Source organism: Quercus lobata, chromosome 4 (genome assembly GCF_001633185.2).
Source record: "Quercus lobata isolate SW786 chromosome 4, ValleyOak3.0 Primary Assembly, whole genome shotgun sequence".
NCBI lineage: Eukaryota > Viridiplantae > Streptophyta > Magnoliopsida > Fagales > Fagaceae > Quercus > Quercus lobata.
In genome coordinates, this window is record NC_044907.1 from 88,842,571 (window position 1) to 88,866,322 (window position 23,752).

The 23,752-nt window shown below is 36.5% G+C and overlaps 3 protein-coding genes across 3 annotated transcripts; 1 reads left to right on the forward strand and 2 right to left on the reverse strand.

The window, feature by feature from the left end:
- Positions 1 to 1,458: 1,458 nt before the first annotated feature.
- LOC115986092 lies at positions 1,459 to 2,229 on the reverse strand. The gene has a single exon (XM_031108954.1). The coding sequence runs from the start codon at positions 2,227 to 2,229 to the stop codon at positions 1,459 to 1,461; it is 771 nt and encodes a 256-aa protein (XP_030964814.1).
- Positions 2,230 to 10,771: 8,542 nt separating this feature from the next.
- LOC115986093 (beta-amyrin 28-monooxygenase-like) lies at positions 10,772 to 13,234 on the forward strand. The gene is made up of 3 exons (XM_031108956.1): positions 10,772 to 11,726; positions 12,640 to 12,827; positions 12,929 to 13,234. The coding sequence occupies exons 1-3, from the start codon at positions 10,772 to 10,774 to the stop codon at positions 13,232 to 13,234; spliced, it is 1,449 nt and encodes a 482-aa protein (XP_030964816.1).
- Positions 13,235 to 18,753: 5,519 nt separating this feature from the next.
- Positions 18,754 to 19,436, reverse strand: LOC115984037 (secreted RxLR effector protein 161-like). The gene has a single exon (XM_031106913.1). It carries the CDS (start codon positions 19,415 to 19,417, stop codon positions 18,923 to 18,925), a length of 495 nt encoding a protein of 164 aa, XP_030962773.1. The 5' UTR covers positions 19,418 to 19,436; the 3' UTR covers positions 18,754 to 18,922.
- Between the last annotated feature and the right edge of the window lie 4,316 nt (positions 19,437 to 23,752).

A 23,752-nucleotide genomic window follows, 5' to 3' on the forward strand; every position in this document is an offset into this window, starting at 1 on the left:
TGTATATCCCAGTTAATCTCCACGGAGATGAGTCTTGTGTATGGATATTGGCATCTATATGGTTCGAAGAGTAAGTTTATGTATCAACCACCACCTCAACCTTCCATAACAAAGCCAACCCTCCTTTTCTACCTTCACTTGATACAGCCAGCATAGAGGGGTAGCCCAACTCACTCTTGATAGGCTCCATTTCTCTTACAGACAATTTTGTTTCCATGAGAAACAAAACTGTGGGAACTTTCTGCCTCACCAACTCGGCGAGAACCTCAACTACCTGGCGATTCCCAAGCCCCCGGCAATTCCAGCTTATGACGATCATTGCGTCCAGCGAGGTTGAGCATCAGCCTCCACCATTGGTAATATGGTTTTTGAATTGTTCTCCATGGTCATGAACCACTTGCTTTCTGCATAATTCTATTTCCAGGCTCCATGTTCATTACAATCATACTATTGTTTGGCACCCACTATTTTCTGACCCTTACAATTAGCCATGCATGGTGTAGAGGGAAGGCGGACCAGTCTGGTCCATGTGGGTTTAAAGGGTGTCTTTTTTTGGTTCGCATGGCTGTGTTGTTAGGGTTTTGGTGTGAGTCTTTGTTGCGCTGTAACTGATAGGGACCGAAAATAAATGCTCTCCATGATTTTCGATCTCACTTAATTTTGGTGGTGAGTGAAATTTTTTTTGTAACTGAGTCATTAATCGTGTTGATCACACTTAAATTTGGTAGTGAATGGATTTTTTTTGTAACTGGGTCATTATTGTTGTCCAGCTGTGGTGCAATAAATGAGGAATGATTGCATGATTTGGGACATATCAGTTTTTGGGAGAAAATGGGCAAATGCCCCTTTCAAAAAAAAAAATCCATCATTTTGCCCAATTTCCCAAACTAATTAGGGAAATGCCTCTCTTTTGAAACTCGATTTTCTCAAAATCTAGTTATAATAAAAAAAAAAAAAAAATTTATTCTGGAGCCCTATAGTGGCATTTTAAGGAGCTTATAGTGACGTTTTAAGGACTTATAGTGGCGTTTTGTAACTCGATCTCCATGAAGTCGAGTTACATGCAATTTTTTTTCTTTTTTTTTTTACCTATAACTAGACTTCATGGAGATCGAGTTATAAAACGCCACTATAGGTCCTTAAAACGTCACTATAAGCTCCTTAAAAATGCCACTATAGGGCTTAACTTGATTTTGAGAAAATCGAGTTTTAAAAGAGGGACATTTCCCTAATTAGTTTGGGAAATAGGAAAAAATGGTGGATTGTTTTTTTAAAAAGGGAAAAAGCCAATTTTTTCCTTAGTTTTTGCGCAAAACTCAGACTAGGCATTTCGGTTTGCTGAACCGTATCAGACTAGGTTGTTTTAGTTGTATCGGACTCCTTTATTTCAGCCGGTTTAGCACTTGGTGAGCCAGACTCTTGATTCTTGCTTCTTGGCGGCGCATTTCCCTGTTCCCGTCATGATGGTGTCTGTCGTACATTCAGCCTATCTTGTCGCACACAAGTTCCAGCCTTCAGCCACTCCCCATAAGGTTTTTCACCACCTTCAGTTGAAACAGTTGATGGGCACTCCTTATGGTCATGGCCGATCCTCGTACAGTTAAAACACCACCCAGCTAGCCTTTCATACCTGAATGCCACTCGAACCTCATCACCTTCGGGACTGATCATTAGGCATCCTCGTCGAAGCGGCTTATCCAATGGTACTTCCACACGAATTCGAAGAAAGCGAGATTGTTCAGTTTGGAAAGTTTTGCAGTCCACCTCCACTAGCTTCCCAATGCCATTGTCTATATCCCTCCCTACCTCTTCCGTTATTAAATCAAAGGGCAAGCCCCATACTTGAATCCAAAATGGTTGATGCGTAAAGGTTACTGACCTCACAGTCATTCCTTTTTCCCATCGGCGGAGAGCCAATAGGTGGTTGTCAAAGCACCAGGGACTATTATTCCACACCCACGCCAATTGACTTTCCAATGAAAACTTGAACTGAAAAATCCCATCACCCATCTCTACTATCCTCAAATCATCCCCTAGTTTCCACATAGACCGTATCAGATTCTTTGCCGCCCTAAAGTTGATGGACTTTGATGTGAGGAAACATCCTATCAAGCTTAGGGAGAACTCCTCCAAAATCTTGTCTCTCCTCACTGGCCAAATTGCCATGACCTCATCTTCATCCATAGTTAGTTTCATACTCTGGATGCGTTCAAGTACCTCCGATTCCATAGTTCTATCAATGTAGGTAGTCTTCACAATTGTAATGGAAAACCACGTAACACTGGAAAATAAAAACCTCTTGCCTTGTCCTAACTAGTTAGGAGAAGAGAAGAGAAGAAAACTCACCACATAGTGAGATGAAAACGCTCCTACCATGAGGAGAAGAAAACAGGGAAGAGAACTACAATAAAAACGTTAAAGTCTTATAGTTGAATAAGAGATTTGTGTTCAATTTTCACTTACACCAAAAATTGATTAGTGTACTGGTTTTGATAAATAGTTATCATTAGAGGCAGACATCATAAATTGAAATTCTCTTTAAAAAAAATTGAAGAAAAAATAAAGGACTGTAATTCAGTAAATATGTTTAATATTCCTGAAAACATTGATAAATGAAAAGCTGAGTACACTTTCAAAGAATAATCAAATATAAAGGTGAAAAAAATAACTTGCAAAGAATCTATTTGGCTCTTTAAATTTTCTTCTTCTATGTCATATCTCTATGCTTAGTAGAATTTAGCAGTGTGTGATTTAAATCAAGAACCAAGTAAAACTTCTTACGGTGTAATAAATTTTTAATGTCTTCATTTCTCAATCTGACAATTCTGCTATTCTGAAGCTTGACTCCCTGTAAATAATGTTCAAGCTTAAACTAATTACCATTTGGAAAAAAAAGAAAAGATCATCACTATAATTATGCTACTATTATTCTTGAATAGGAATGGATTAATTTATAAGTTCAAAGTTGGTTTACATCTCTCCAGTTCTGATTTTAAAATTTATTTCTTATTAAGAGATCATTATTACGTCATGAATGACAAGTCACAGTTCATTGGAAGTGAACGATAACTTGAAAATTGAAAATTTTAGAATTATTGATATTGTCTTCCATTATATATGCAGCTAAAATACTAATCTCAAAGAAGATTACCTTGTGAATTTGCCCAAATGTCACACCAGATTCCGCTTGCAACCTTTGCCTACAAAGTATACATGTGTACATTCATCCTTCATTATGGATACTGGATGCATCTGCAAAAAGATAACATGTTACATAGAATTCAATTCAGCCGCAATAATGCACATCCAACTGTGGTAAAATATTTTGTGGGTTCTTGCTAACTTAATCGATAAAATATTTTATTGTTGAATAAGAGATATATGGTTCAGTTATTGCCTACACTAAAATCCAATTGATGTCTTGGTTTAATAATAAAGAACAATTATTATAGAACAAATGCAATAAATTTGAAATACTATCCTATTCTAAAAATTAGTTTATGAAATTTTGAAATGTTTATAACCTTAGTCTTGTTTCCCTTTACCCTTTGAAACCCTACAAATTAAAATTTTGAAACTTCAGATTTTTTGAATTGGAAAACGTATAAACACTATGCCATAAAATTCTTCACAATCAAATCAAACGGTAGGTTGAAAGTTGAAACATTTGATTTCAAAACTTCTTTTTTAATATAGAAATCACTCATACCTCTAAAAGAATGTGAGCAATGTCTCTAATATTAGGCACAAAATAATGGTTTACAACAATTGAGTTGGTAAATTATTATTGAATCTTATGTGAGCTCATTGACATTAGTTTATTGTTTGCTATTAAAAACTTTATCACTTCAACAACTATGAAACATATTATGACCAATGTGTTCACTCAAATATTTGTGCCTATGCTAGAACCTCATTTCATCTTCATTGTGTGTGAGTGAGTGTTTTTCGTTTTTAAAAAAACAAAAACAAAAACAAAAAAGTTTTTTTTTTTAGATTTAATTTCAACTTATTAGGAATGCTATGAGAAGTGGACAATCACTTTCATATAAACTAAAATACTATTTTAATCCTTAAAAGTTACCAAAAGTTTGTTTTTCATCTCTCAACTTTAGAAAGTTCATTTTTCATCCCTAAGTTTTGTAAATAGATTTTTTATAGTTTAGGGACAAAAATATAAATAAAAAAAGAGTATTTTTTTAATAGTTTAGTGATAATTTTTTTTTTTTTTTAAAGTTTTAAGTATAAAAATAAAACATTTTCAATAGTTTAGGGCCGAAAAATATACTTTCAAAATTTTAAAACTAAAAAACTAATTTTAGAGACCAAAATAGTATAACGATTTATATATAGCCATATATGTTTTGAATTTATTTTTTATTTTTTTATTTTTTATGTATTAAATTTGGACCATGATTACTTAAAAAAAATAAAAAATAAAAATGCTGTCAAAGTCGGAACGCACCATATATACTTCAAAGAATGAAATTATCACTTTGTCAGTCTAAATTTGTAGACTCTGTCACAGACACAGAGAGAGAGATATGTTATCGCTTAGATTTTGTTGTTCACATTCACTTGTAATTTCGAAACCCTTTATTGGTTTCGTGGAGAAACTCTCGCTTTCTTCTCGAAGAAACGTTTCACAGAGTAGCGCCAAAAACCTCTGCTTCTGTGTGAAGCGGCCCATTGAGCTGAATGGACTCACTTCTACTCAAAATCATACTCCACATGATTCTCCTCTTTCTGGTACCCCTTTTCTCTCTTTCACTTCCTTCTGTGTTTTGTAAAAGTGACTAATGGAGAAGAATTTCAAATATGACAAAAATGGTTTTTTTTTTTTTTTTTTGGTTTCAATTTTTCAAGGACAAAACAGAATATTAATGGTGTTTGGCCATTTGGGTTTTGTGCTAAAATTCAATATCTGCTTCTGTTTTGATGGATTTTTGCATGAAACTGTACTTATAAAATCTGGGTTTTGTAGTATTTTCTAAAGCATCATTCTAAATATCCTTTGCATAAACACATCCCCTGGCTGATTCATCAGCGACACCATTGCTAAAGTATCATAAGCATTGCCACAAGTGGCATCAATGACCGTATTCCCTTTCTGGACAACATGTTTCCAAACCCTGGTAAACATAGGCAATAGAAAATATTTGATGTCGGGTCACAGTTGCCTGAAATAATGAGCAAAATACAAATGTAAATCTATGAAGCACGGGTGCATTTCGGGACTCGGGTGTTGGTGCGAGACTCGGCAATTTTTGAAAAAGGTGGGTGTGGGTGCGGCAGGACTCGGCGATTAAAAAATTATTAAATATATTTTTATTTTTATTTTTAATATATTGCTAAGCATACTTTTTCACATTATATAAATATATATCTAATTTAAAAATAATAGTAAATAATAACTAAAACATGATGATCATAAATTAAATACAACTCACAATATTAAAATCTTTTTCTTTTTATTCTCTCCATTCACCAGCCACTCCAATGCCAACAAGTCAACAACACATCACGTTTGGTCTCATCAGAATATCAACTTTACCCTTTTTTATTATTATTATTTTTTTTTCCCCAAGGCTTCCATTTTCCAAAGCCTAATCTACACCACTCCTTTTAATTTAAAAAAAAAATTCTCTACACCAAGTCAACCTTTTACTTCTACAAATTTTTTCTTCTTTCGTCTTCTTAACTTTTGTCTTCTACTCACTCCCCTTCCTAGTTCATGCCTTTTCTTTTTTTAACCTTTCTTTAGTTTTCTTAAACCAGTTTATGCAACATCTAGACTGAGTAGAGGCAGGAAAACAAGACAGAGAGAGAAAGAGAAGAAGATTTTGCACCTTTTTTTTTTTTTTTGAATTTTGGCGTTTCGGCGGTTTCTCCTGATATGGACTGATACAGCCCAAGTCGGCATGAATTAGCCCGATTTAGCGCGCATCGGCGCCGCGTCAACACGAGTCGGCCTGTGTCAACACGAGTCGGCCCGTGTCAACACGAGTCGGCCCGCATCGTGAAATGAAAAAAAAAAAAAAAAAATTGGACACGGCATCGACGTGCAGGCAACGACGTGCCTTGCGCGTTGCCACGTCGGGCCATGTCGGACGCGGGTGCGGTGGGCGTTTTACCGCGTTCGTGCATCCCAGATGTAAATGCCCTAATCCAGAAATGGCACAGAACAAATTGGACAATATTTAATTCAGTTATCAGTCACAAACAAATATTGCTCAGAGACTAAATATCAATGGGGTTTTTTAATACCTCGAGCCCGAGCCCAACTTGAAAATGGCTCATCAGGAGCCTGTGTAAACAGAGTCGAACAAAGTCCATAAAACAAGCTCATTTCATGGACCCACCAAAGCACAAGCAACATTCAGATCATAAACTTAAGTATAAAGACATTTTAATTGCAAAAGAGTTCTGCAATCATCTGTGCCAGTGTATAAAAAGACATTTTAAAGTTCACCACTAAATCTAGAATGTGATATTATTTCCTAGAAAGGAGCAGTTAGTCATAAATGACAACATGATCAAGTGCAAATTAATCTCCTTGTAAAGGATGAGCAAAGAAGAGTCACTTAATTCACTCAACTCTTGAAGATATCTCTTTATCATTTTCTAAAGCATTCTCACTCTCATATAAATTTTTGTGATTGAATTTTTGTATACGTAGAATATCCCCTTGTGATTTGAATACAATTATTTATGTAATTTTTATATGTAAGATTGTTGGATTATTAAAAAATAGTACGTGAGATTGTTGGATTCCTATTTAGATAACAAGAGAAGGCAGGAAAGATTGTTGTATTTATGTTTGTTTCCTAAGAAAATCAAATAGAAAATGAATAATTGATAGAAAAAGAAACTGGAAAAATAATAAGAAGTACATAAAGTATCAAATAATTTTTTTATTGACATGGAAAAACAACTACTATTATCCCTTTAAAACTACGTTGTTTTGGGCTAGGCTGACATTTAATGTCCATCTCAACATGAGCATGGCTAGAAGAATTCCCAATCAAAACTGTAGGGTCACCTTTTTCAGGCCTTGCCCAAGATGTGTGAGACCTTAGACCAGAGAGCCCGATACAATGAATTTGTAGAGAGGGCCAAAGAGCTAGGCTTTAGTGTATGGACAACGGTCATCATAGTGTTCTTTACGATCAGGTTGAGATGGACTGGGTTCATCTGAGAGGATTGGTCCTCGGCATGGTCTGGGGAGCCTTTTTTGGTGCCTCTGGTGTGTTGGGGAGTCTCCGCCCCACCTTTCTATTCCCCTCTACTCATTTTTTATAGTCGTTTCCTTCCTCCTAAATAGGGTCCCTAGGGTAGGTACTTGTCCCATCCACCATTCCTTCCAGTTGTTGGGAGTGGTTGTAAAGGGAGAAAAGTATGGTTGTGTCAGGCTCAAGGCACTGAATGCCATAATGGCAGTCTTCCCCTCAAACACTTTCACTTTCTCCGTTGTCTTTTTTTGCTTTAGTACTTTTCCTGTTTCGTGGAACGATTTGGAGTGTTACTACCAGTGGCAGGTTGTCTCCTTTATTCTCGGCTACATCCATGCCAAGGAGGATTCTCCCCATGGCCGAGAAGGGGTTTTTCTTTGAGCTGGGCCCTTGGCCCAATGCAGACATTGACATGGGCCTCCAGGTCTTTTACCCCTCACAAAAACAATAGATAATGTTAGGAAAGTGAATTAAAATTTTGAAATTTTAAGGAATAAAATCAAAATTACCCCTAAATTTTGGGCGTAATTTGCAATTAAAAAAAAAAAAAAAAAACCAAGGAGCGAGCTTCAAAGGCATGCAATGGTTGAATATGATGGATAATATTTATGCTATAATTTTTTTTTTTTTTTTTAACTAATGCTATAGACACAAAATTTTGCAACATCTTTTACAATATTTGAGTTTACCGATGACACCACTTTTTGGCATATCACTCATAAAGTCCTTAACCAATGCAAATGCACCTAATCGAAGGGTTTGGATAGGGAAAAGTGTGAATATCTGAATGTAATAGTACCGGCTTGGTGAAATCAATTCGATGGCGATGAACTTGATGAGGAAATCAAAACAAAAATCATAAAAAAAAGGAAAAAAAAAAAAAAAAAAAAAAACCTAGTCAAGAACTCTGTTTGGTTGCCTAGAAAATAATAGAAAAATAGAAAGGTTTTGAAATTGATTAATAGCCATGACCGCAATGAGCTATGAGAGGGAGCGATAGAGAGAGATCGATATAGAGAGAGAGAGAGAGTGAAAGAGCGATTGAGAGAGAGAGAGAGAGCGAGAAGGATAAAAAAAAAAAAAATTACTTTTTGGCATATCACTAATAATTCTCTTGAGTGTGAAATTTGTGTCTGTATGCTATAGTTTCTCTCTCTCTCTGTCTTTGTTTTTAATGGAAGAAAAGATATTGCAATAATCAGGTGTAAAAGATACAAACTTGTCTTTATGAAATAGAAAATAATAAATAACCGTTTGGCTTTTAATTATAAGAAAGAAGAATAAGGGGCAGCAGGTAATTTCTGCTAAACCTCTACCATAAGTTTGGAAAGAACATAAATAAATAAATAAAATAAGTAAAAAAAAAAAAGTCAGTTATTAGACCTTTTGAGCTTATTCAAACAATATTTACATATTCACTCACGTAATGTGGCAACTATGCAAAATGCAAAGTACGCAACTGCAGAATAAAAAATAATAATAACGATACATACATGTTCGTATCAAAAAAAAAAAAAAAAAAATACATGCATCCTTGCTTTAAAAATTTTAAAAATCACAATTGTTTTTGGGTTAGGTGGCAATTAATCAAAGCTTAGCCGACACACATGGAAAATAACTTATTTCCATTTTGCCTGTCGGCTTGTAATATAATAATAAGGGAAAACAACGGGGTCAACTTCTTCCCGAGTAGAAAATAATATATTACTTATGTAACGCAAAAAAAACAAAGGGATCAGATTTTTAAGGAGCCACCTACCACCACGCACTCACAAATATCTTTCCTTATTTGGCCGGTCAAATCAAGGGTCTCATACATCTTTCTTTTCTTTTCTTTTCTTTTCATTTCCTTACATACACTACTCTCTCACACTCCCTTACTCTCCCACCGATATCACTTCTCAGCACTTTCACACCCATTTTTTTCCAACAAGATCTCCAAAAAATTTCATAGAAAAAAAAAGGTAAGGCTCACTCATTTTTACTATTTGAGATAAAAATTTCCAATATTTTTGGTGGGTTTATATGCTTTACTAGAGACTTTTTTTATTTTATTTTATTTTATTTATCTAAGCTTTGGTAATAATACCCATGTGATTTATGAGTTTCGAAAATGATATTTATGTGTTTATATGTATGAGTTTTGTATTAGTGGAATTATTTGATGTGTGAGTTTATAGTTTTTACAATGGTGGCTATCTAAGTGGTGAAGATTTTGGGATTTGGGCTCTTTAGAGTCCGTTTGAATACAACTTATTTTTGCTAAAAACACTGTAACAAAATAATTTTTAAATGTGTGAATAGTACTGTGGGACCCATTTTTAATGAAAAAGGTTGCTAAAAAGTGAAGTTTATGGGTCCCGTGAACAGTGTACCCATGCACTGTTTATGGGAGAAAAGTCAACAACTATGGCTTAAAAAAAATAAATAAATAAAAGGAAACGTGAATTGTGAAACACAGACGCGTAATAACGTAGATCCAAACAGGCACTTAATGTGAAATAGATGGTGAATATAATTTTTATTGAGTTATTTGGAGCTAGTAAAATATTTAAATGGTTTGTGTTGGAGAATATTGTGATTTTGATTTCATGGGTCTCTTGATGATGTTGTGTAAATCTTATAGAAGTTACTCATAAATTGTTAAGATTTTAGTATTAAGGAGATGATATTGAATGGGTTAATTTTATAAATTGGAGCCTATATATGCCTTGTGAATGAATTGGTTGAGAAACTTTGGAAGTGAAAAATATTATTTGTGAGGCTAAATACTATGTTTGCCTAATTTAGTGCTTATTTGGCAATTCCTACTTTGTAGCTAGATACAATTTCAAGGTTTATACTTATTGTGATAGGTTTGCTTGATATTGTTCAGGCTCTAGCTAAACTAGTGGCGGAGCCACATGGGCCCCCCCAAAATTTTTAATTTTTTTTACAATTTAAGTATATTTTATAAATATTTAAAGGTTATATGAAAAAAAAAAAAAAAAAAAAAAGGAGTTGCCCCCCCCCCCCCCCAAAAAGAAAGCATTGATCAAATAATTTAGTAATTTTTCCTAAAAAAAGAGAGTTTAGAGTTGATATACAATTGCAATAGAATGAAATAGTTAGGTAGTAAGTTTTGTGAGTAAATAGTAGAAGTGTAGGACCCCTAATTTTTAGCTCAATTTCAATTCCAATTAATATGTTCAAATCATTCAACATTGATAATATATACAATTTGGTTGAAACTTCCTATTCTTAAGATTTTATCAAGAAATAAAAAAACCTCATATGATACTTCAATTATAACATTATGATATTGATTTGTCAAACATGGATGAAGTTTTACAAACAATTTATATATTTTATATTTACACACATATATATTATATGGATTTTTTAGGAAAGTGTCTATTTTTTATTTGAGTTTATCTTGACAGAATATATAGTTCGGCCCCAACATAAGATTCCTGGCTCCACCACTTACCTAACCTCCTTTGGAACTTGGAGAATTAGGTCTTGCTCATTTGTGCGGGCAAGAGGGTGTGGAAGTTGGTATGGATTTCTTCTCAAACCTGCTGCACCTTGTACTCCTTTGTATTTCCTTCTCACTCATCTTTCTCATCTATAAGCAAAAATCAACTCGTGCCAAGTTTCCACCAGGTAAAAAGGGATGGCCTGTGATTGGGGAAACATTGGAATTTGTCATGGCTGGGAAAAGAGGCACACCAGAGATGTTCATTAACGACAGAATGAGCAAATGCTCGCAGGAACTCTTCAAAACCTCACTGTTTTGTGAGAACATGGCTGTGTTTTGTGGTGCTTCGGGAAACAAGTTTCTGTTCTCCAATGAGAACAAATATGTCATCTCTTGGTTGCCGCCTTTCTTTCTAAAAGTTCTCCTTCCAGAATCTCTTGAAAACTTTTCCCCTGAAGATTCTATCAAAATAAGGAGGGCTGTGGTTGAATTTCTCATGCCAGAAACTCTTCAATATTTCATACCTATCATGGACTCCATGGCAAAGAAACACTTGGAGACAGATTGGTCTCCTTACAAACAAGTCAAGGTTTTGCCACTTTCAATGAAGTATACCTTTGCACTGGCTTGTAGGTTGTTTATGAGTATCACAGATCCCAACCATGTGACAACATTTGCTGATCCCTTTGCCCTTATCGTAGATGGTTTAACGTCTGTGCCTATAAATATCCCAGGCACAATCTTTAACCGCGCCATTAAAGCAGGCAAAGTTATTCACCAGGAGCTTTTAGAAGTAATCCAACAGAGGAAGAAAGATCTGCTATCAGAGAATAATGCGACGGTTGCTCGTGACTTTATAACTCACACGCTTCTTGCATTAGATGAGAACGGCAGATCAGTTATGAACGACTTGTTAATTTCTAGCAACATTGTGGGCTTACTTCTTGCTGGACATGATACCACTAGTTCTGCTATCACATTCGTGTTGAAGTATCTAGCAGACTTCCCTCATGTTTACAATGAGGTCTTAAAAGGTACTTCTTCTCGACCTATTATGGGCCTACGTCTTCTTTCCGTTAAAACACTATTATGCTAGACTTCTTTCGCTTTAAAAGATCTTCATCATAAGCGTATCTACCATTTAATATAGTATATCGTAGATTAACATCAATTTCAATTTAGAGAACATATATATATATATATATATATAATCGGTGTAATTCTCTAATAATATTATGTTTAATATGCATATCAAATTTCATATTACTTAAATATTATTTACTATTCAATCTATGTGAGTGTTTGGATTCACATTTGCGCGTTTGCATTTTCACTTTTCAGCGTTTTCCTCTATTTTTTTTTTTTTTTTTTAGCCATAGTTGTTGGACATATTTCCTGTGTACCGAGCACATCAGTGGGTCCCGTATACTGTTCACAGGACTCATAAATTTCATTTTTCAGCAACTTTTTCATTAAAAATAGGTTCCACGGTACTATTCACACATTTAAAAATTATTTTACTACAATATTTTCAGTTTTCAGTAAAATAAGTTGTATTCAAACGAACTCTATATCTCAAGTTTTGTGGATAATTTTAAATTACAATGACTTAGAATTCTAAATTATTGTAAATAAGATAATTATTGATTTATGATGATAATGAGTTTTGCAAGTATGAAACTAAATAGAAAAATGTAATTCTGTTAAAATACATATCTAACAAAAAATTATTAAAGAGGGAAGTGTAACATTATCAATACACACAAGCGCGTGCACAATCAACTATAGTGGCCCAATCTTTTAGCGGCCACCTGTAGCTAGTAATTAAGAAAAATACAAAAAAATTCATTTAGTATGCTAAATGTAGCTCTTGACATATGTGACATATCTCATAAATGCGATTTAGAAAGATTAATCTAACGAAAATAAGGTCATATTGTTAAACAGAGCAAATGGAAATTGCAAGATCTAAGGGTCCGAATGCTTTGTTGAATTGGGATGACATTAAGAAAATGAAGTACTCTTGGAATGTGGCGCGTGAGGCAATGAGGCTAATACCGCCTTCTTCAGGAACATTTAGAGAGGCTATAACGGACTTCACTTATGCAGGATTTACTATTCCTAAAGGGTGGAAGGTATGTGACACGTACCAGTACATGAGCCAAATTAATTATATAGAAATTCTCTATGTTTTAATAATGATTATTAATGTTCCGATTCCATGTTTTTGCTGTAGGCATATTGGACTCCACATTCAACACACAAAAATCCTAAATACTTTCCCAATCCTGAGAAATTTGATCCTTCAAGATTTGAAAGTAATGGTCCAGCACCTTACACATTTGTACCATTTGGAGGAGGACCTAGAATTTGCCCTGGGAGGGAGTATGCTCGATTAGAAATACTAGTTTTTATGCATAATGTGGTGACAAGATTCAAGTGGGAGAAAGCAATTTCGGATGAAAAGATTACTTGCAAACTATCACCTATTCCAGTTGATGGTTTTCCCATTTATCTTAAGCCTCATAATCATAAAGATTAGATTGAGTTGGTGACACGACATAATAAATATGATTTTAAATTAATTTGATAATGAATGTAATTAGTATTACTTCAACAACATAATAAATAACAGTTTGGATTATCAATTTTTTATGATTGATGACATATCAATTAATAAGTCTCATGTATAGAATTTATAATATCGCTAAATTCATTTATATGTATTGAGGCATACTGATAATTGATATGTTACCATTCACAAGAATTAACTAAGTGGCCCCAGCCACTTAGTTATGCTGAGTCCATACAGTGGGAATTTAAATACAATATAAAGGAAACTACTTGAAACAAAAATCAATCTATCCTTTGTGTTTCCATCAGACTTTGATATTCTTCAAGCAAGCCCGTCGCCCCTTCCAGGATTACCTTTGGGTGGGTCTGGAACTGCTCGAAGATCATCTTATTTCGTGCGTTCCATATTGCCCAGGCCGTGGTCGCCCATAATTCCAGTTCTTGCTTGCTTACTTTTGTTTGCATCTGTCTAAATAGGAGGAAAAAATTGTCTACACCGTTGTTGCTCTTCTGAATTCTTCCTCTGACCAGAGCCCATACATTCCTTGCAAATGGGCAAGTCCAAAGTACATGCGAGGTGGTCTCGGGTTCCTGTTTACACATTTCGCAAAGTCCGGTCTATGCTCACTCTACGGCGGTGTAGATTATCCCGTGTAGGCAAGCAATTTGAGCAAGCTCTCCATATAAGGGTGCGCACTTTTGGCGGCACGTTTAGCGTCCAGATCATGTTCCAAGTGGATCCGTGGATTCTGGCTGCTGAGTGCTCTGCTTTGTGATGATGTCGCAGTCTATAGGCCACCTTGTATGCTGATTTCACCGTAAATCCTTTTGCCCTGTTTTCCATCCAAATAACAGAGTCATGGCCATTAGTGTTGTTGAGTGGCAAGGAGAGGATTTCATCCCTGGTTTGGGCAGTGAACATGGCAACTACTTTTCCCCGGTCCCACTGTCTTGTGTCTTGGTCTGTTAGCTCACAAACCTTCATATCTGGTGGTACTTCAATTCGTGTTACAGGGGTGCGTGATAGCCATGAGTGTGTGAATACTCCAATGCTACGGCCAGCTCCCACTTTCCACCTAGTGCCTTCCTTAATGACATCCCTTGCTGATAATAGACTGCGCCACACAAAGGAGGGGTTATTCCCTAGCTCAGCCATCATGAAAGATGAGTTTGGGAAATAACGTGTCTTGTACACTCTGTAAAACAAAGAATGATTTTCCTCGATTAATCTCCACGCTTGCTTTGCCAACATAGATAGGCTAAAAGCATGAAGATCACGGAAACCCAGTCCTCCTTCCTTCTTTGCAGTGCACAGTTTCGTCCAATTGATCCAGTGTATCCTCCGTTCATCTTGGTTTTGACCCCACCAGTATTTGGCCATCATGGAATTGATGTTGTCGCAAATGGAAGATGGTAGTTTGAATAGACTCATGGAGCATGTAGGTATCGCTTGTACCACAGTTTTGATAAGAACTTCTCTTCCTACGTTTGAAATAGTTTTTTCTTTCCATCCCATGACTCTCTTGGTGATTTTTTCTTGTAAGTCTTTAAAGGTGTTAACCTTTGATTTACTTGTGGCCTTTGGCAACCCAAGATATCTTTCACATTCTGTCATAACTCTTGACCCAAATAGTTGTTTTATTTGCTCTTTTACCTTCGGCTTCGTGTTCTTGCTAAAAAAGAGGGAAGTCTTTTGTCTATTGATTGCTTGACCAGATGCAGCCTCATATTGTGCCAACAACTGTAATAGTTTTTGGCTTTCCTCCATTGTTGCTTGACAAAATAAAAGGCTATCATCAGCGAAGAGGAGGTGAGATACCCATACTCCATTTTGGCTAGATTTGATTCCTTTTAACCCTCCTGTCTCCCCTGCTTTTCTCACTAGGGCTGAAAGGCCTTCCACACACATGAGGAATAGATATGGTGAGAGAGGGTCACATTGTCGTATCCCCCTAGTAGAAGTGATAAAACCCTTTGGCTCTCCATTTATTAGAACTGAGTACGAAGCTGTGGTCACCGTCTCCATTGCCAACTGGACCCAAGAAGGAGCAAAGCCCAATTTCATCATCATTTGTTGTAAGAAGACCCATTCCACCCTATTATAAGCTTTGCTAATGTCCAGCTTCACCGCCATCTGCCCCTTCTTTCCCTTCCTCCTGTTTCGCAACCTATGAAGTAACTCATATGCTACAGTAGTAATGTCAGTGATTAGACGGTCTGGTACAAAAGCACTCTGGGCATCAGAAATCACATTTGGCAAAATAAACTTCAAACGATTAGCAATAACCTCTAATATGATTCGAGATATTACATTGGCTAAGCTAATGGGTCTATAGTCCACCATGTGTGTAGGGTCATTTTTCTTTGGAATTAACACTATATGTGTATGATTCATTTTTCTCAACATATGGCCAGAGTTTAACACTAACAGTACAGCTGTTGTGACATCATGCCCTACAATGTGCCAAAACTTCTGAAAAAAGAATGGAGACATACCATCGGGGCTTGGTGACTTGGATGGGTGCATTTGGAATAGGGCCTCTCTAACCTCCTCTTGAGTATACCGTTGAAGAAGAGAGGCATTCATACTTAGGGAGACCCGTCTATCCACCAAATTTAGTACTCCTTCAATGTCTTCTGGGTTGGAAGTGGTGAAGAGGTGTTGAAAATAGTGTTCTGCAGTTTGGGCTATGCTCCCCTCCGTAGTATTCCAGTTACCTTCTTCATAAAAATTCCCCATGATTTGGTTTTTGCGTCTTCGGTGACTAGCCCTTTGATGAAAGAACTTCGTATTTTTGTCACCAGCCGATAGCCAAATGGATCGGGACCGTTGGCACCATGCCAATTCCTCCTGATGCAACAAATCATTTATCTCGGATTTTAATCCCTTAATTGCAGGTAATTGATCAGCACTATTGAGGGAGCATAGGGCCTCCAATTGTTTTTGTTTTTCCTGAATTACTGTTTTCGAGGTATTAAATGCTGCACGGCTCCAGTTAACCAAAGCAAATCTGGTTTTTTTTTTATTTTCTCAAAAAGAATTGACATAGGGCTGCCATGCCCCACTTTGATAATCCATGCTTCTTGAATTACTCTCTCACAATCCGATTTGGTGGCCCACTTTTCTTCAAATCGTTTTGGTATCTTTCTCCTCCTATTCGGCTGGCACATGGTCAGAATAAAATGATTGAAGGTGAGTCACACGAGCTACTAGAAAGATTTCCTTCCACTCGACCGTGGCACATGCTCTATCAAGCCTTTCCTGCACAAATGCATCTCTAGGTCTACCATTATTCCAAGTAAATATATTACCTTGAAAGCCCAAGTCCACCAGTCCGCAATGTAGGAGTGTAGCTCAAAAAACCTGCATCTGGTTCAATGGTTTTGGAAATCCTCCTTGCTTCTCGTTTGATGCCATGATCTCATTATAATCCCCAACACAAATCCAAGGAGCCGAACTTCTAGTGTGAACGTGCTTGAGTAACTGCCATGACTCATGTTTACTTTATCCATCCAGCCATCCATAGAAACCTGTCAATCTCCATGAGGTATTTGAGCCATTGAATATGAGAGCATCAATGTGATGAAGAGTGAAAGTTTGGATATGCAAGTCTATCTCCTCCATCCAAAATAGGGCTAACCCACCGCTTCTATGAATACTTGGAACTGCTAGCATACACCGGTATGGTAAGTCTGCTTGAATTTTTCACATCTCATCAATTGATTGTTTTGTTTCCATGAGAAACAAAATTTTGGGAGCTTTTTCCCTCACAAGGTGAGAGAGGACATCTACTGCACGTTGGTTCCCAAGCCCCCGGCAGTTCTAGCTTAGGATTTTCATTGTTCTCGGCGGGGCTACACCGTAGCCTCCACCGTTTGACATCTACTACCAGTCCCATAACATGGATGTACGGATATTTAGAATACTGGAGTTTCTTGGAATCAATAAATTTCGATTTATTATCCAAGTCTTACCTTAATGTTCATTGCATCACCACGTCCAAATTTGGCCATATTTGAGAAGAACAAGCACATTGATTTTTTCGAAAATTCTACTTGATGAAGCGCGAGTTCGTCAGTCAAAGTGGGCAGATGGAACTCCTTGTTGATGCGAATGTATCCTCTATAAGGGTCACCGGTGTGGTGCCTGCCACAATGCCTCCGATGCCAAAGTCAGAATAATGAAAGCACTTTATGAAATGAAAAATGGAAGAACAAGATAAAAAACCAGAGTGCTCTCTCAAAGTGTGAATGTATATCTGTACCTTCTGTTGATAATGTGAGGGCTTTATATATGTGGCTTTGGGGGCTAGCCGTTGTGTTTGTTAATGTTTTCCCTGGTAACGCCTCTTGTCCAATAATGAGGCTTTTAAGAGGCTCCCAACAGTCTGCCTGGTTGATTTGGTAACTGCCCAGGTCATTGAATGACTCCCCTGCCTTCGTCAGTGATGACTAGTTTCTTCGTTATTCAGGACGCCTTCGTTATGGGTGCTTTCCTCGTCATTAGTGTTAGTTTCGTCTGTGGGATGTAAGCTCGTCATTCCCATCACTACTATACTCAAAATTTGTTGTCAGTATATAGGGAACCTATTATGGTAATAAGATTATATATGATATTATATTTTTCACGCAATGCCAGAGGCAAAAAAAAATTAAAAAATTCAGTGAGGCCATGCTAAATATATAAATACATTTTTAAATCCACAAAATAACACACACACACATAAAGAGTAGTAAAAAAAATTATAAAACTAAACAAACTAAATTATATGCCTTTACATATATATAATGTTATATAAGAGTAGTATAAAATTATAAAACTAAATGAAAAAAATATCTTTTGTTTATGGATTACAAAGTAGATATGTCCCAAAGTTGTAACCATAAAAACCGTACCATTTTTCAATCTTATGAATGGAAAAATCTTAACAATTGTTGTGAGATTTTGTTGCGTCTGATACAGAGTTAAGAAAAAATAGAAAGCAAAAGGGATGTGCCAACACAGGACTCTGATACAAAGAAAAAACAAAAGGCAGAAAGGGACTTGTTGAATGATAAAAGCTGAATATGTTATTGATAAACAAAAGAGCCTATAAATAGGCTTTACATCACAACACTTTATCTAGCATTAACCACAACTACTATAAAATAGGAAAGCACTATCCACAATTCGTACAAGCTAGGATAGCAACGTGAGACACTTCACAGCCATGAAATCTGGCTAAAATCAAATAACCAAATATCCTATAGGCTTGGTCAAACTACCAAATATCCAAAGATACTTCCAATTAAATATTATAAAATAAAACATTAAATCTTAACACCTTCCCTTAAACTGAAACCTGCAGAAATCAGTTTAAAAGGAAAAAATCAACCCTCTACAAAGTCTTCCTTTGCGGCAGCATGTGAACACACTCCAAGTAGACCATGTAGCTTCACAAATGTAGCCAACTTGAGAGGCTTGGTCTGAATATCTGCAACCTGGGTCTTCACTTCTGCAGTAAACCAGATTAATAACTCCATCATTTGTGAGATCCCTCAAGAAATGATACTTCACATCTATATGCTTGCTTCGACCATGAAGAACAGGATTCTTTAAGAGCTTTATTGCTGAGTTGTTGTCACAGTAAATAAGAGTAGGCCCATCTTCTTTGAACTACAATTCTTCAAGTAACTTCTTCAGCCAAATAGCTTGACAAGCACAAGCTGTTGCTGCAACAAATTCAGCTTCAGTGGTTGACAATGTGACGATTGGCTGCTTCTTTGATGACCATGAAATAGCTCCTGTTCCTAACATGAAAACATAGCCCGAAGTGCTCCTTCTATCATCTTGATCTCCTGCATAATCACTATCAGTAAACCCAAACAAGTCTGACTTTTCACCCTTCTTGTAGAACAGCCCAAAATCTCTAGTTCCTTGCAAGTAACGAAGGATTCTCTTGGCAGCTAACAAGTGTATTTCTGTTGAATTCTCCATATATCTACTTATTAAACTCACAGAATACATTATGTTTGGCCTTGTTGCAATTAAATACATCAAACTGCCAACAATTTGCTTGTAAAGTGTACTGTCCACCTTCTTCCCTTCATGATCTTTGTTTAGCTTCAAGCCAAACTCAGTTGGAGTGCTTACAGGATTGCAATCCTTCATCTGAAACCTGTCCAAAACATCTTGCACATACTTTTTTTGAGAAATAAAGATCCCATTAGCTGATTGCACTACTTCTATGCCAAGGAAGTAATGCAACATACAAAGATCAGACATTTCAAATTCAACCATCATAGATTTCTTAAAGCTTTCAAACATGGCTGTATTATTTCCAGTATAGATTAGATCATCTACATATAAGCAAACAATGAGCATCTTTCCTCCATCCTCAACTTTTATGAAAAGTGTATGTTCATAAGGACATTTTTGAAATCCTTCTTTCAAAAAATAAGTTTCTATACGATTATACCAAGCCCGTAGAGCTTGTTTTAATCCATATAGAGCTTTCTTTAACTTGTACACTTTATGCTTATTGCCAGTTTTATATAACCAGGAGGTTGATCGATAAATACCTCTTCTTTCAAATCTCCTTGGAGGAATGCTGATTTCACGTCCATTTGGAAGATAGGCCGTGAGTTTTGAGCTGCCATAGCAATCACCAATCTGATTGAATCATGCCTTGCAACCGGAGCAAAAACTTCTTTATAATCAACACCAAACTCTTGCTTGTAGCCCTTAGCAACCAAGCGTGCCTTGTACTTGTCAACCTCACCATTCTCCTTCAACTTTGTCTTGTAAACCCACTTTACACCAATTGTTTTTTGCCCTTTTGGAAGATCACATAGCTCCCATGTATCATTTCTCTCAATGGCTGTAATTTCAACATCCATAGCCTTTCTCTATTTTGGTTCTATGACAGCCACTTCAAAATTGGTAGGATCACAATCTGAAAATAGAGCAAAGTGAGTGAGTGGGTCTTCAGATTGATCAATTCCAGCTACATTATAATCATACATCCATGCTGGTCTTTTTCGAACATGTTGAGGCCTTTGTGATTCAGTTGCAAGTGGGCTTTAATCAGCCATTGGAACATTTTGAGTGACTTCCTCTTCTTGCTCATTCTCCATAGGCTGCTGCCCTTTCTCTTCATCATCAAAATCTGCTGGAATACTTTCTTTAACACCATTTTGATTCCATGACCAGGTGCTTTCTTCATCAAACACCACATCACGACTGATGACAATTTTCATGGTGCTAGGATTGTATAGTTTATAAGCTTTTGACTTATCACTAACACCAAGAAAAATGCATTTTTCTCCCTTGTTGTCTAGCTTTTTCCTCTTCTCATCTGGAAAATGGGCATAAGCAATACACCCAAAAATCCGGAAATGATCTACAACAGGTTTCCTTCCGCTCCATGCTTCCTCTGGTGTCATATTTTGAACAGCAAATGTAGGACTTTTGTTCAAGATGTGAATACTCCAATTTACTGCTTCAGGCCAAAAGGATTTTGGAATTCTCCCTCTTGTTAACAAGCTTCTCACCATATTGAGGATGGTTCTGTTTTTCCTCTCTGATACACCATTTTGTTGTGGTGTATAAGCAGCTGTCAGCTCTCTTCGAATGCCATGATCATCACAAAAAACTTCAAATTCGGTTGAGCAATATTCTCCACCACGATTTGTTCGAAAGGTCTTAATGGTGTTTCCTGTTTCATTTTCCACACAAGCCTTAAAGCTTTTAAATGCACAAAAAGCTTCTGATTTTGCCTGTAAAAAATAAACCCAAGTTTTTCGAGTATAATCATCAATGAAGGTAATTAAGTATCTTTTACCTCCATTAGAACATGGTGTTATCGGGCCACATATATCAGAATGAATTAGCTCCAAAGCTACTTTTGCTCACCATGACTTCCCTTGGGAGAATTGAGAACGATGTTGTTTGCCAACAACACATTCCTCACAAACTTGAAAAGGAATACTAATCTGAGGAAGACCTGCCACCATATTTTTCTGTTGGAGGGTCTTCAATCCACCAAAACTCAAGTGGCAATAACGAAAATGCCACAACCAAGAAGAATCTTTTACTTCAGCTACTAAACAAGATTGCACACTTGTAATCTTCAATGGAAACAACCTGTTTGAACTCATTTGCACAACAGCAATGGCTTCTCTAGTAGGATCATAAATCTCACAAACACCCTTTTGAATAGTGATTATATAACCCTTTTCTTGCAATTGACCAGCATTTAACAAATTGCTTTTCAAGTCAGGAACATAAAAGACATTAGAAATTGTTTCTACAAAACCATTCGTGATTCTTATCTCTATATCACCCTTTCCCATCACCTTCATAGTGGAACAATCACCAAAACGTACTGAAGAAAGAAAGCATTCATTTAAGTAAGAAAAAGAAGACTTACTTCCACACATGTGGTTACTGCAGCCCGTATCCACATACCAAACATCAGATTCAGGTTCCTGATTAGCTTGAACAGCCATTAACAAAGTTTCCACTTCCTTCTTTTCAGCAAAATTTGATTGTGGTTCCTTTTCTTTGTCTTTAGGCAGCCTAGTATAACATTCAGAACGATAATGACCAAATTTATGACATCTAAAGCACTCTACCTTGGATTTGTCAAAATGTTGATCTCGTCCTCTGCCTTTGCTTTGAAATTGTCCATCATCAGCTTTGAAATGTCTGCTGCCATCTCTATTGCCTCGTTCTCCCCTTCCTCTACCTCTGCCCCTTCCTCTAGAGTTTGAGAAATGAGTAGAGATAGAAGCCTTTAAAGCTTGCTCCTCTGAAGTTGAACTTCGGTTCATCTTCTGTTCATGGACCAGCAAGGAGCTCTGCAGTTCATCAAGGGAAAATGCGTCTATGTCTTTCGATTCTTCAATGGAACACACAACATAATCAAACTTTGGTGTCAGAGAACGCAATATCTTTTCAACAATGGTGACATCTTCCATCTTCTCACCATGAAAATGCATTTTGTTGCTAATCTCCATAGTCCTGGCACGATAGCTGGTGACAGATTCTCCATCCTTCATTTGTAGAGTCTCAAAATCTCTTCTCAAGGCTTGAAGCTGTGCACGCTTCACTCTAGCAGAGCCTTCATATTTTTTCTTCATGGAATCCCAAATATCTTTGGAAGTTTCTTTGCTAAGAATTGTTTCCAAGATGGGACGATCAATTGCCTGGAAAAGGTAATTTTTTGCCTTTAAATCTTTGAGCTTTCTCCCTTCCAACTCTGTTTTCTGAGCATCTGACAAGGTTGTATTTGGTGCTGGTGCTTGAATTCCAGATTCAACAATCAGCCAATACTCTTTGGACCGAAGAAAATTCTCCATTAGCATACTCTAATGGTCATGGTGACCATCAAAACGTGGGATTGCCGCCTGCACAAAGTTTGAATCTGTAGCCATCAATACTATTTGAGGACTCTTTCTCTCGTGCTTTTCTCACTGGCTCTGATACCATTGATACAGAGTTAAGAAAAAATAGAAAGCAAAAGGGATGTGCCAACACAGGACTCTGATACAAAGAAAAAACAAAAGGCAGAAAGGGACTTGTTGAATGATAAAAGCTGAATATGTTATTGATAAACAAAAGAGCCTATAAATAGGCTTTACATCACAACACTTTATCTAGCATTAACTACAACTACTATAAAATAGGAAAGCACTATCTACAATTCCTACAAGCTAGGATAGCGACGTGAGACACTTCACAGCCATGAAATCTGGCTGAGATCAAATAACCAAATATCCTATAGACTTGGTCAAACTATCAAATATCCAAAGATACTTCCAATTAAATATTATAAAATAAAACATTAAATCTTAACAGCGTCCATATAAGAACACATTGTATATCCTTAACTCTCTAAATGCAAAATGAAAATGATTAAATGTATTTTTTTGGAAGGATGTGCTAGGGATATTTATAGGCAGAGACATTAAACCATCTTTGATCTGGGCAAAGGGATATTTGCGATTTGTGATACTCATAAATGGGGATAGATTCGTTCCTCCCATGATCACACACACTATGCTACACTATTCCTTAGGCCAAGTGCTTATAAGGCAAGGGTGGGAGGCATCTCTCCCCAATGTGGGATTGAGCAAATCCGTGCAGGTGGGAGTAAGGGTCGATCCTACTCATCCTAAAGAGGACAATACCTGATTGGGGATAGATTTGTTCCTCCCACATATATATATGGTCTCTATGTAAAAGTAAAGACCTCATGTAGAAGTACATGAGATCTTGTCAAGTGGCGCTTTAATTTTGCATTTAACCTTTTTTTTTTTTTTTTTTACCTCTTTCAATTAAAATTGTTGTTGAACCCCCCAACTGCAATTGATGAAAATCTTTTAAATGGAAAGAATTATAGCATAATTATCCTTAATTGAAAGAAGACATATGCTTATTGTACTGTTGAGAAGAAATTTCTTTTAAGACTTCATTGTAAACATTAGGGAACTCTGCTAGATA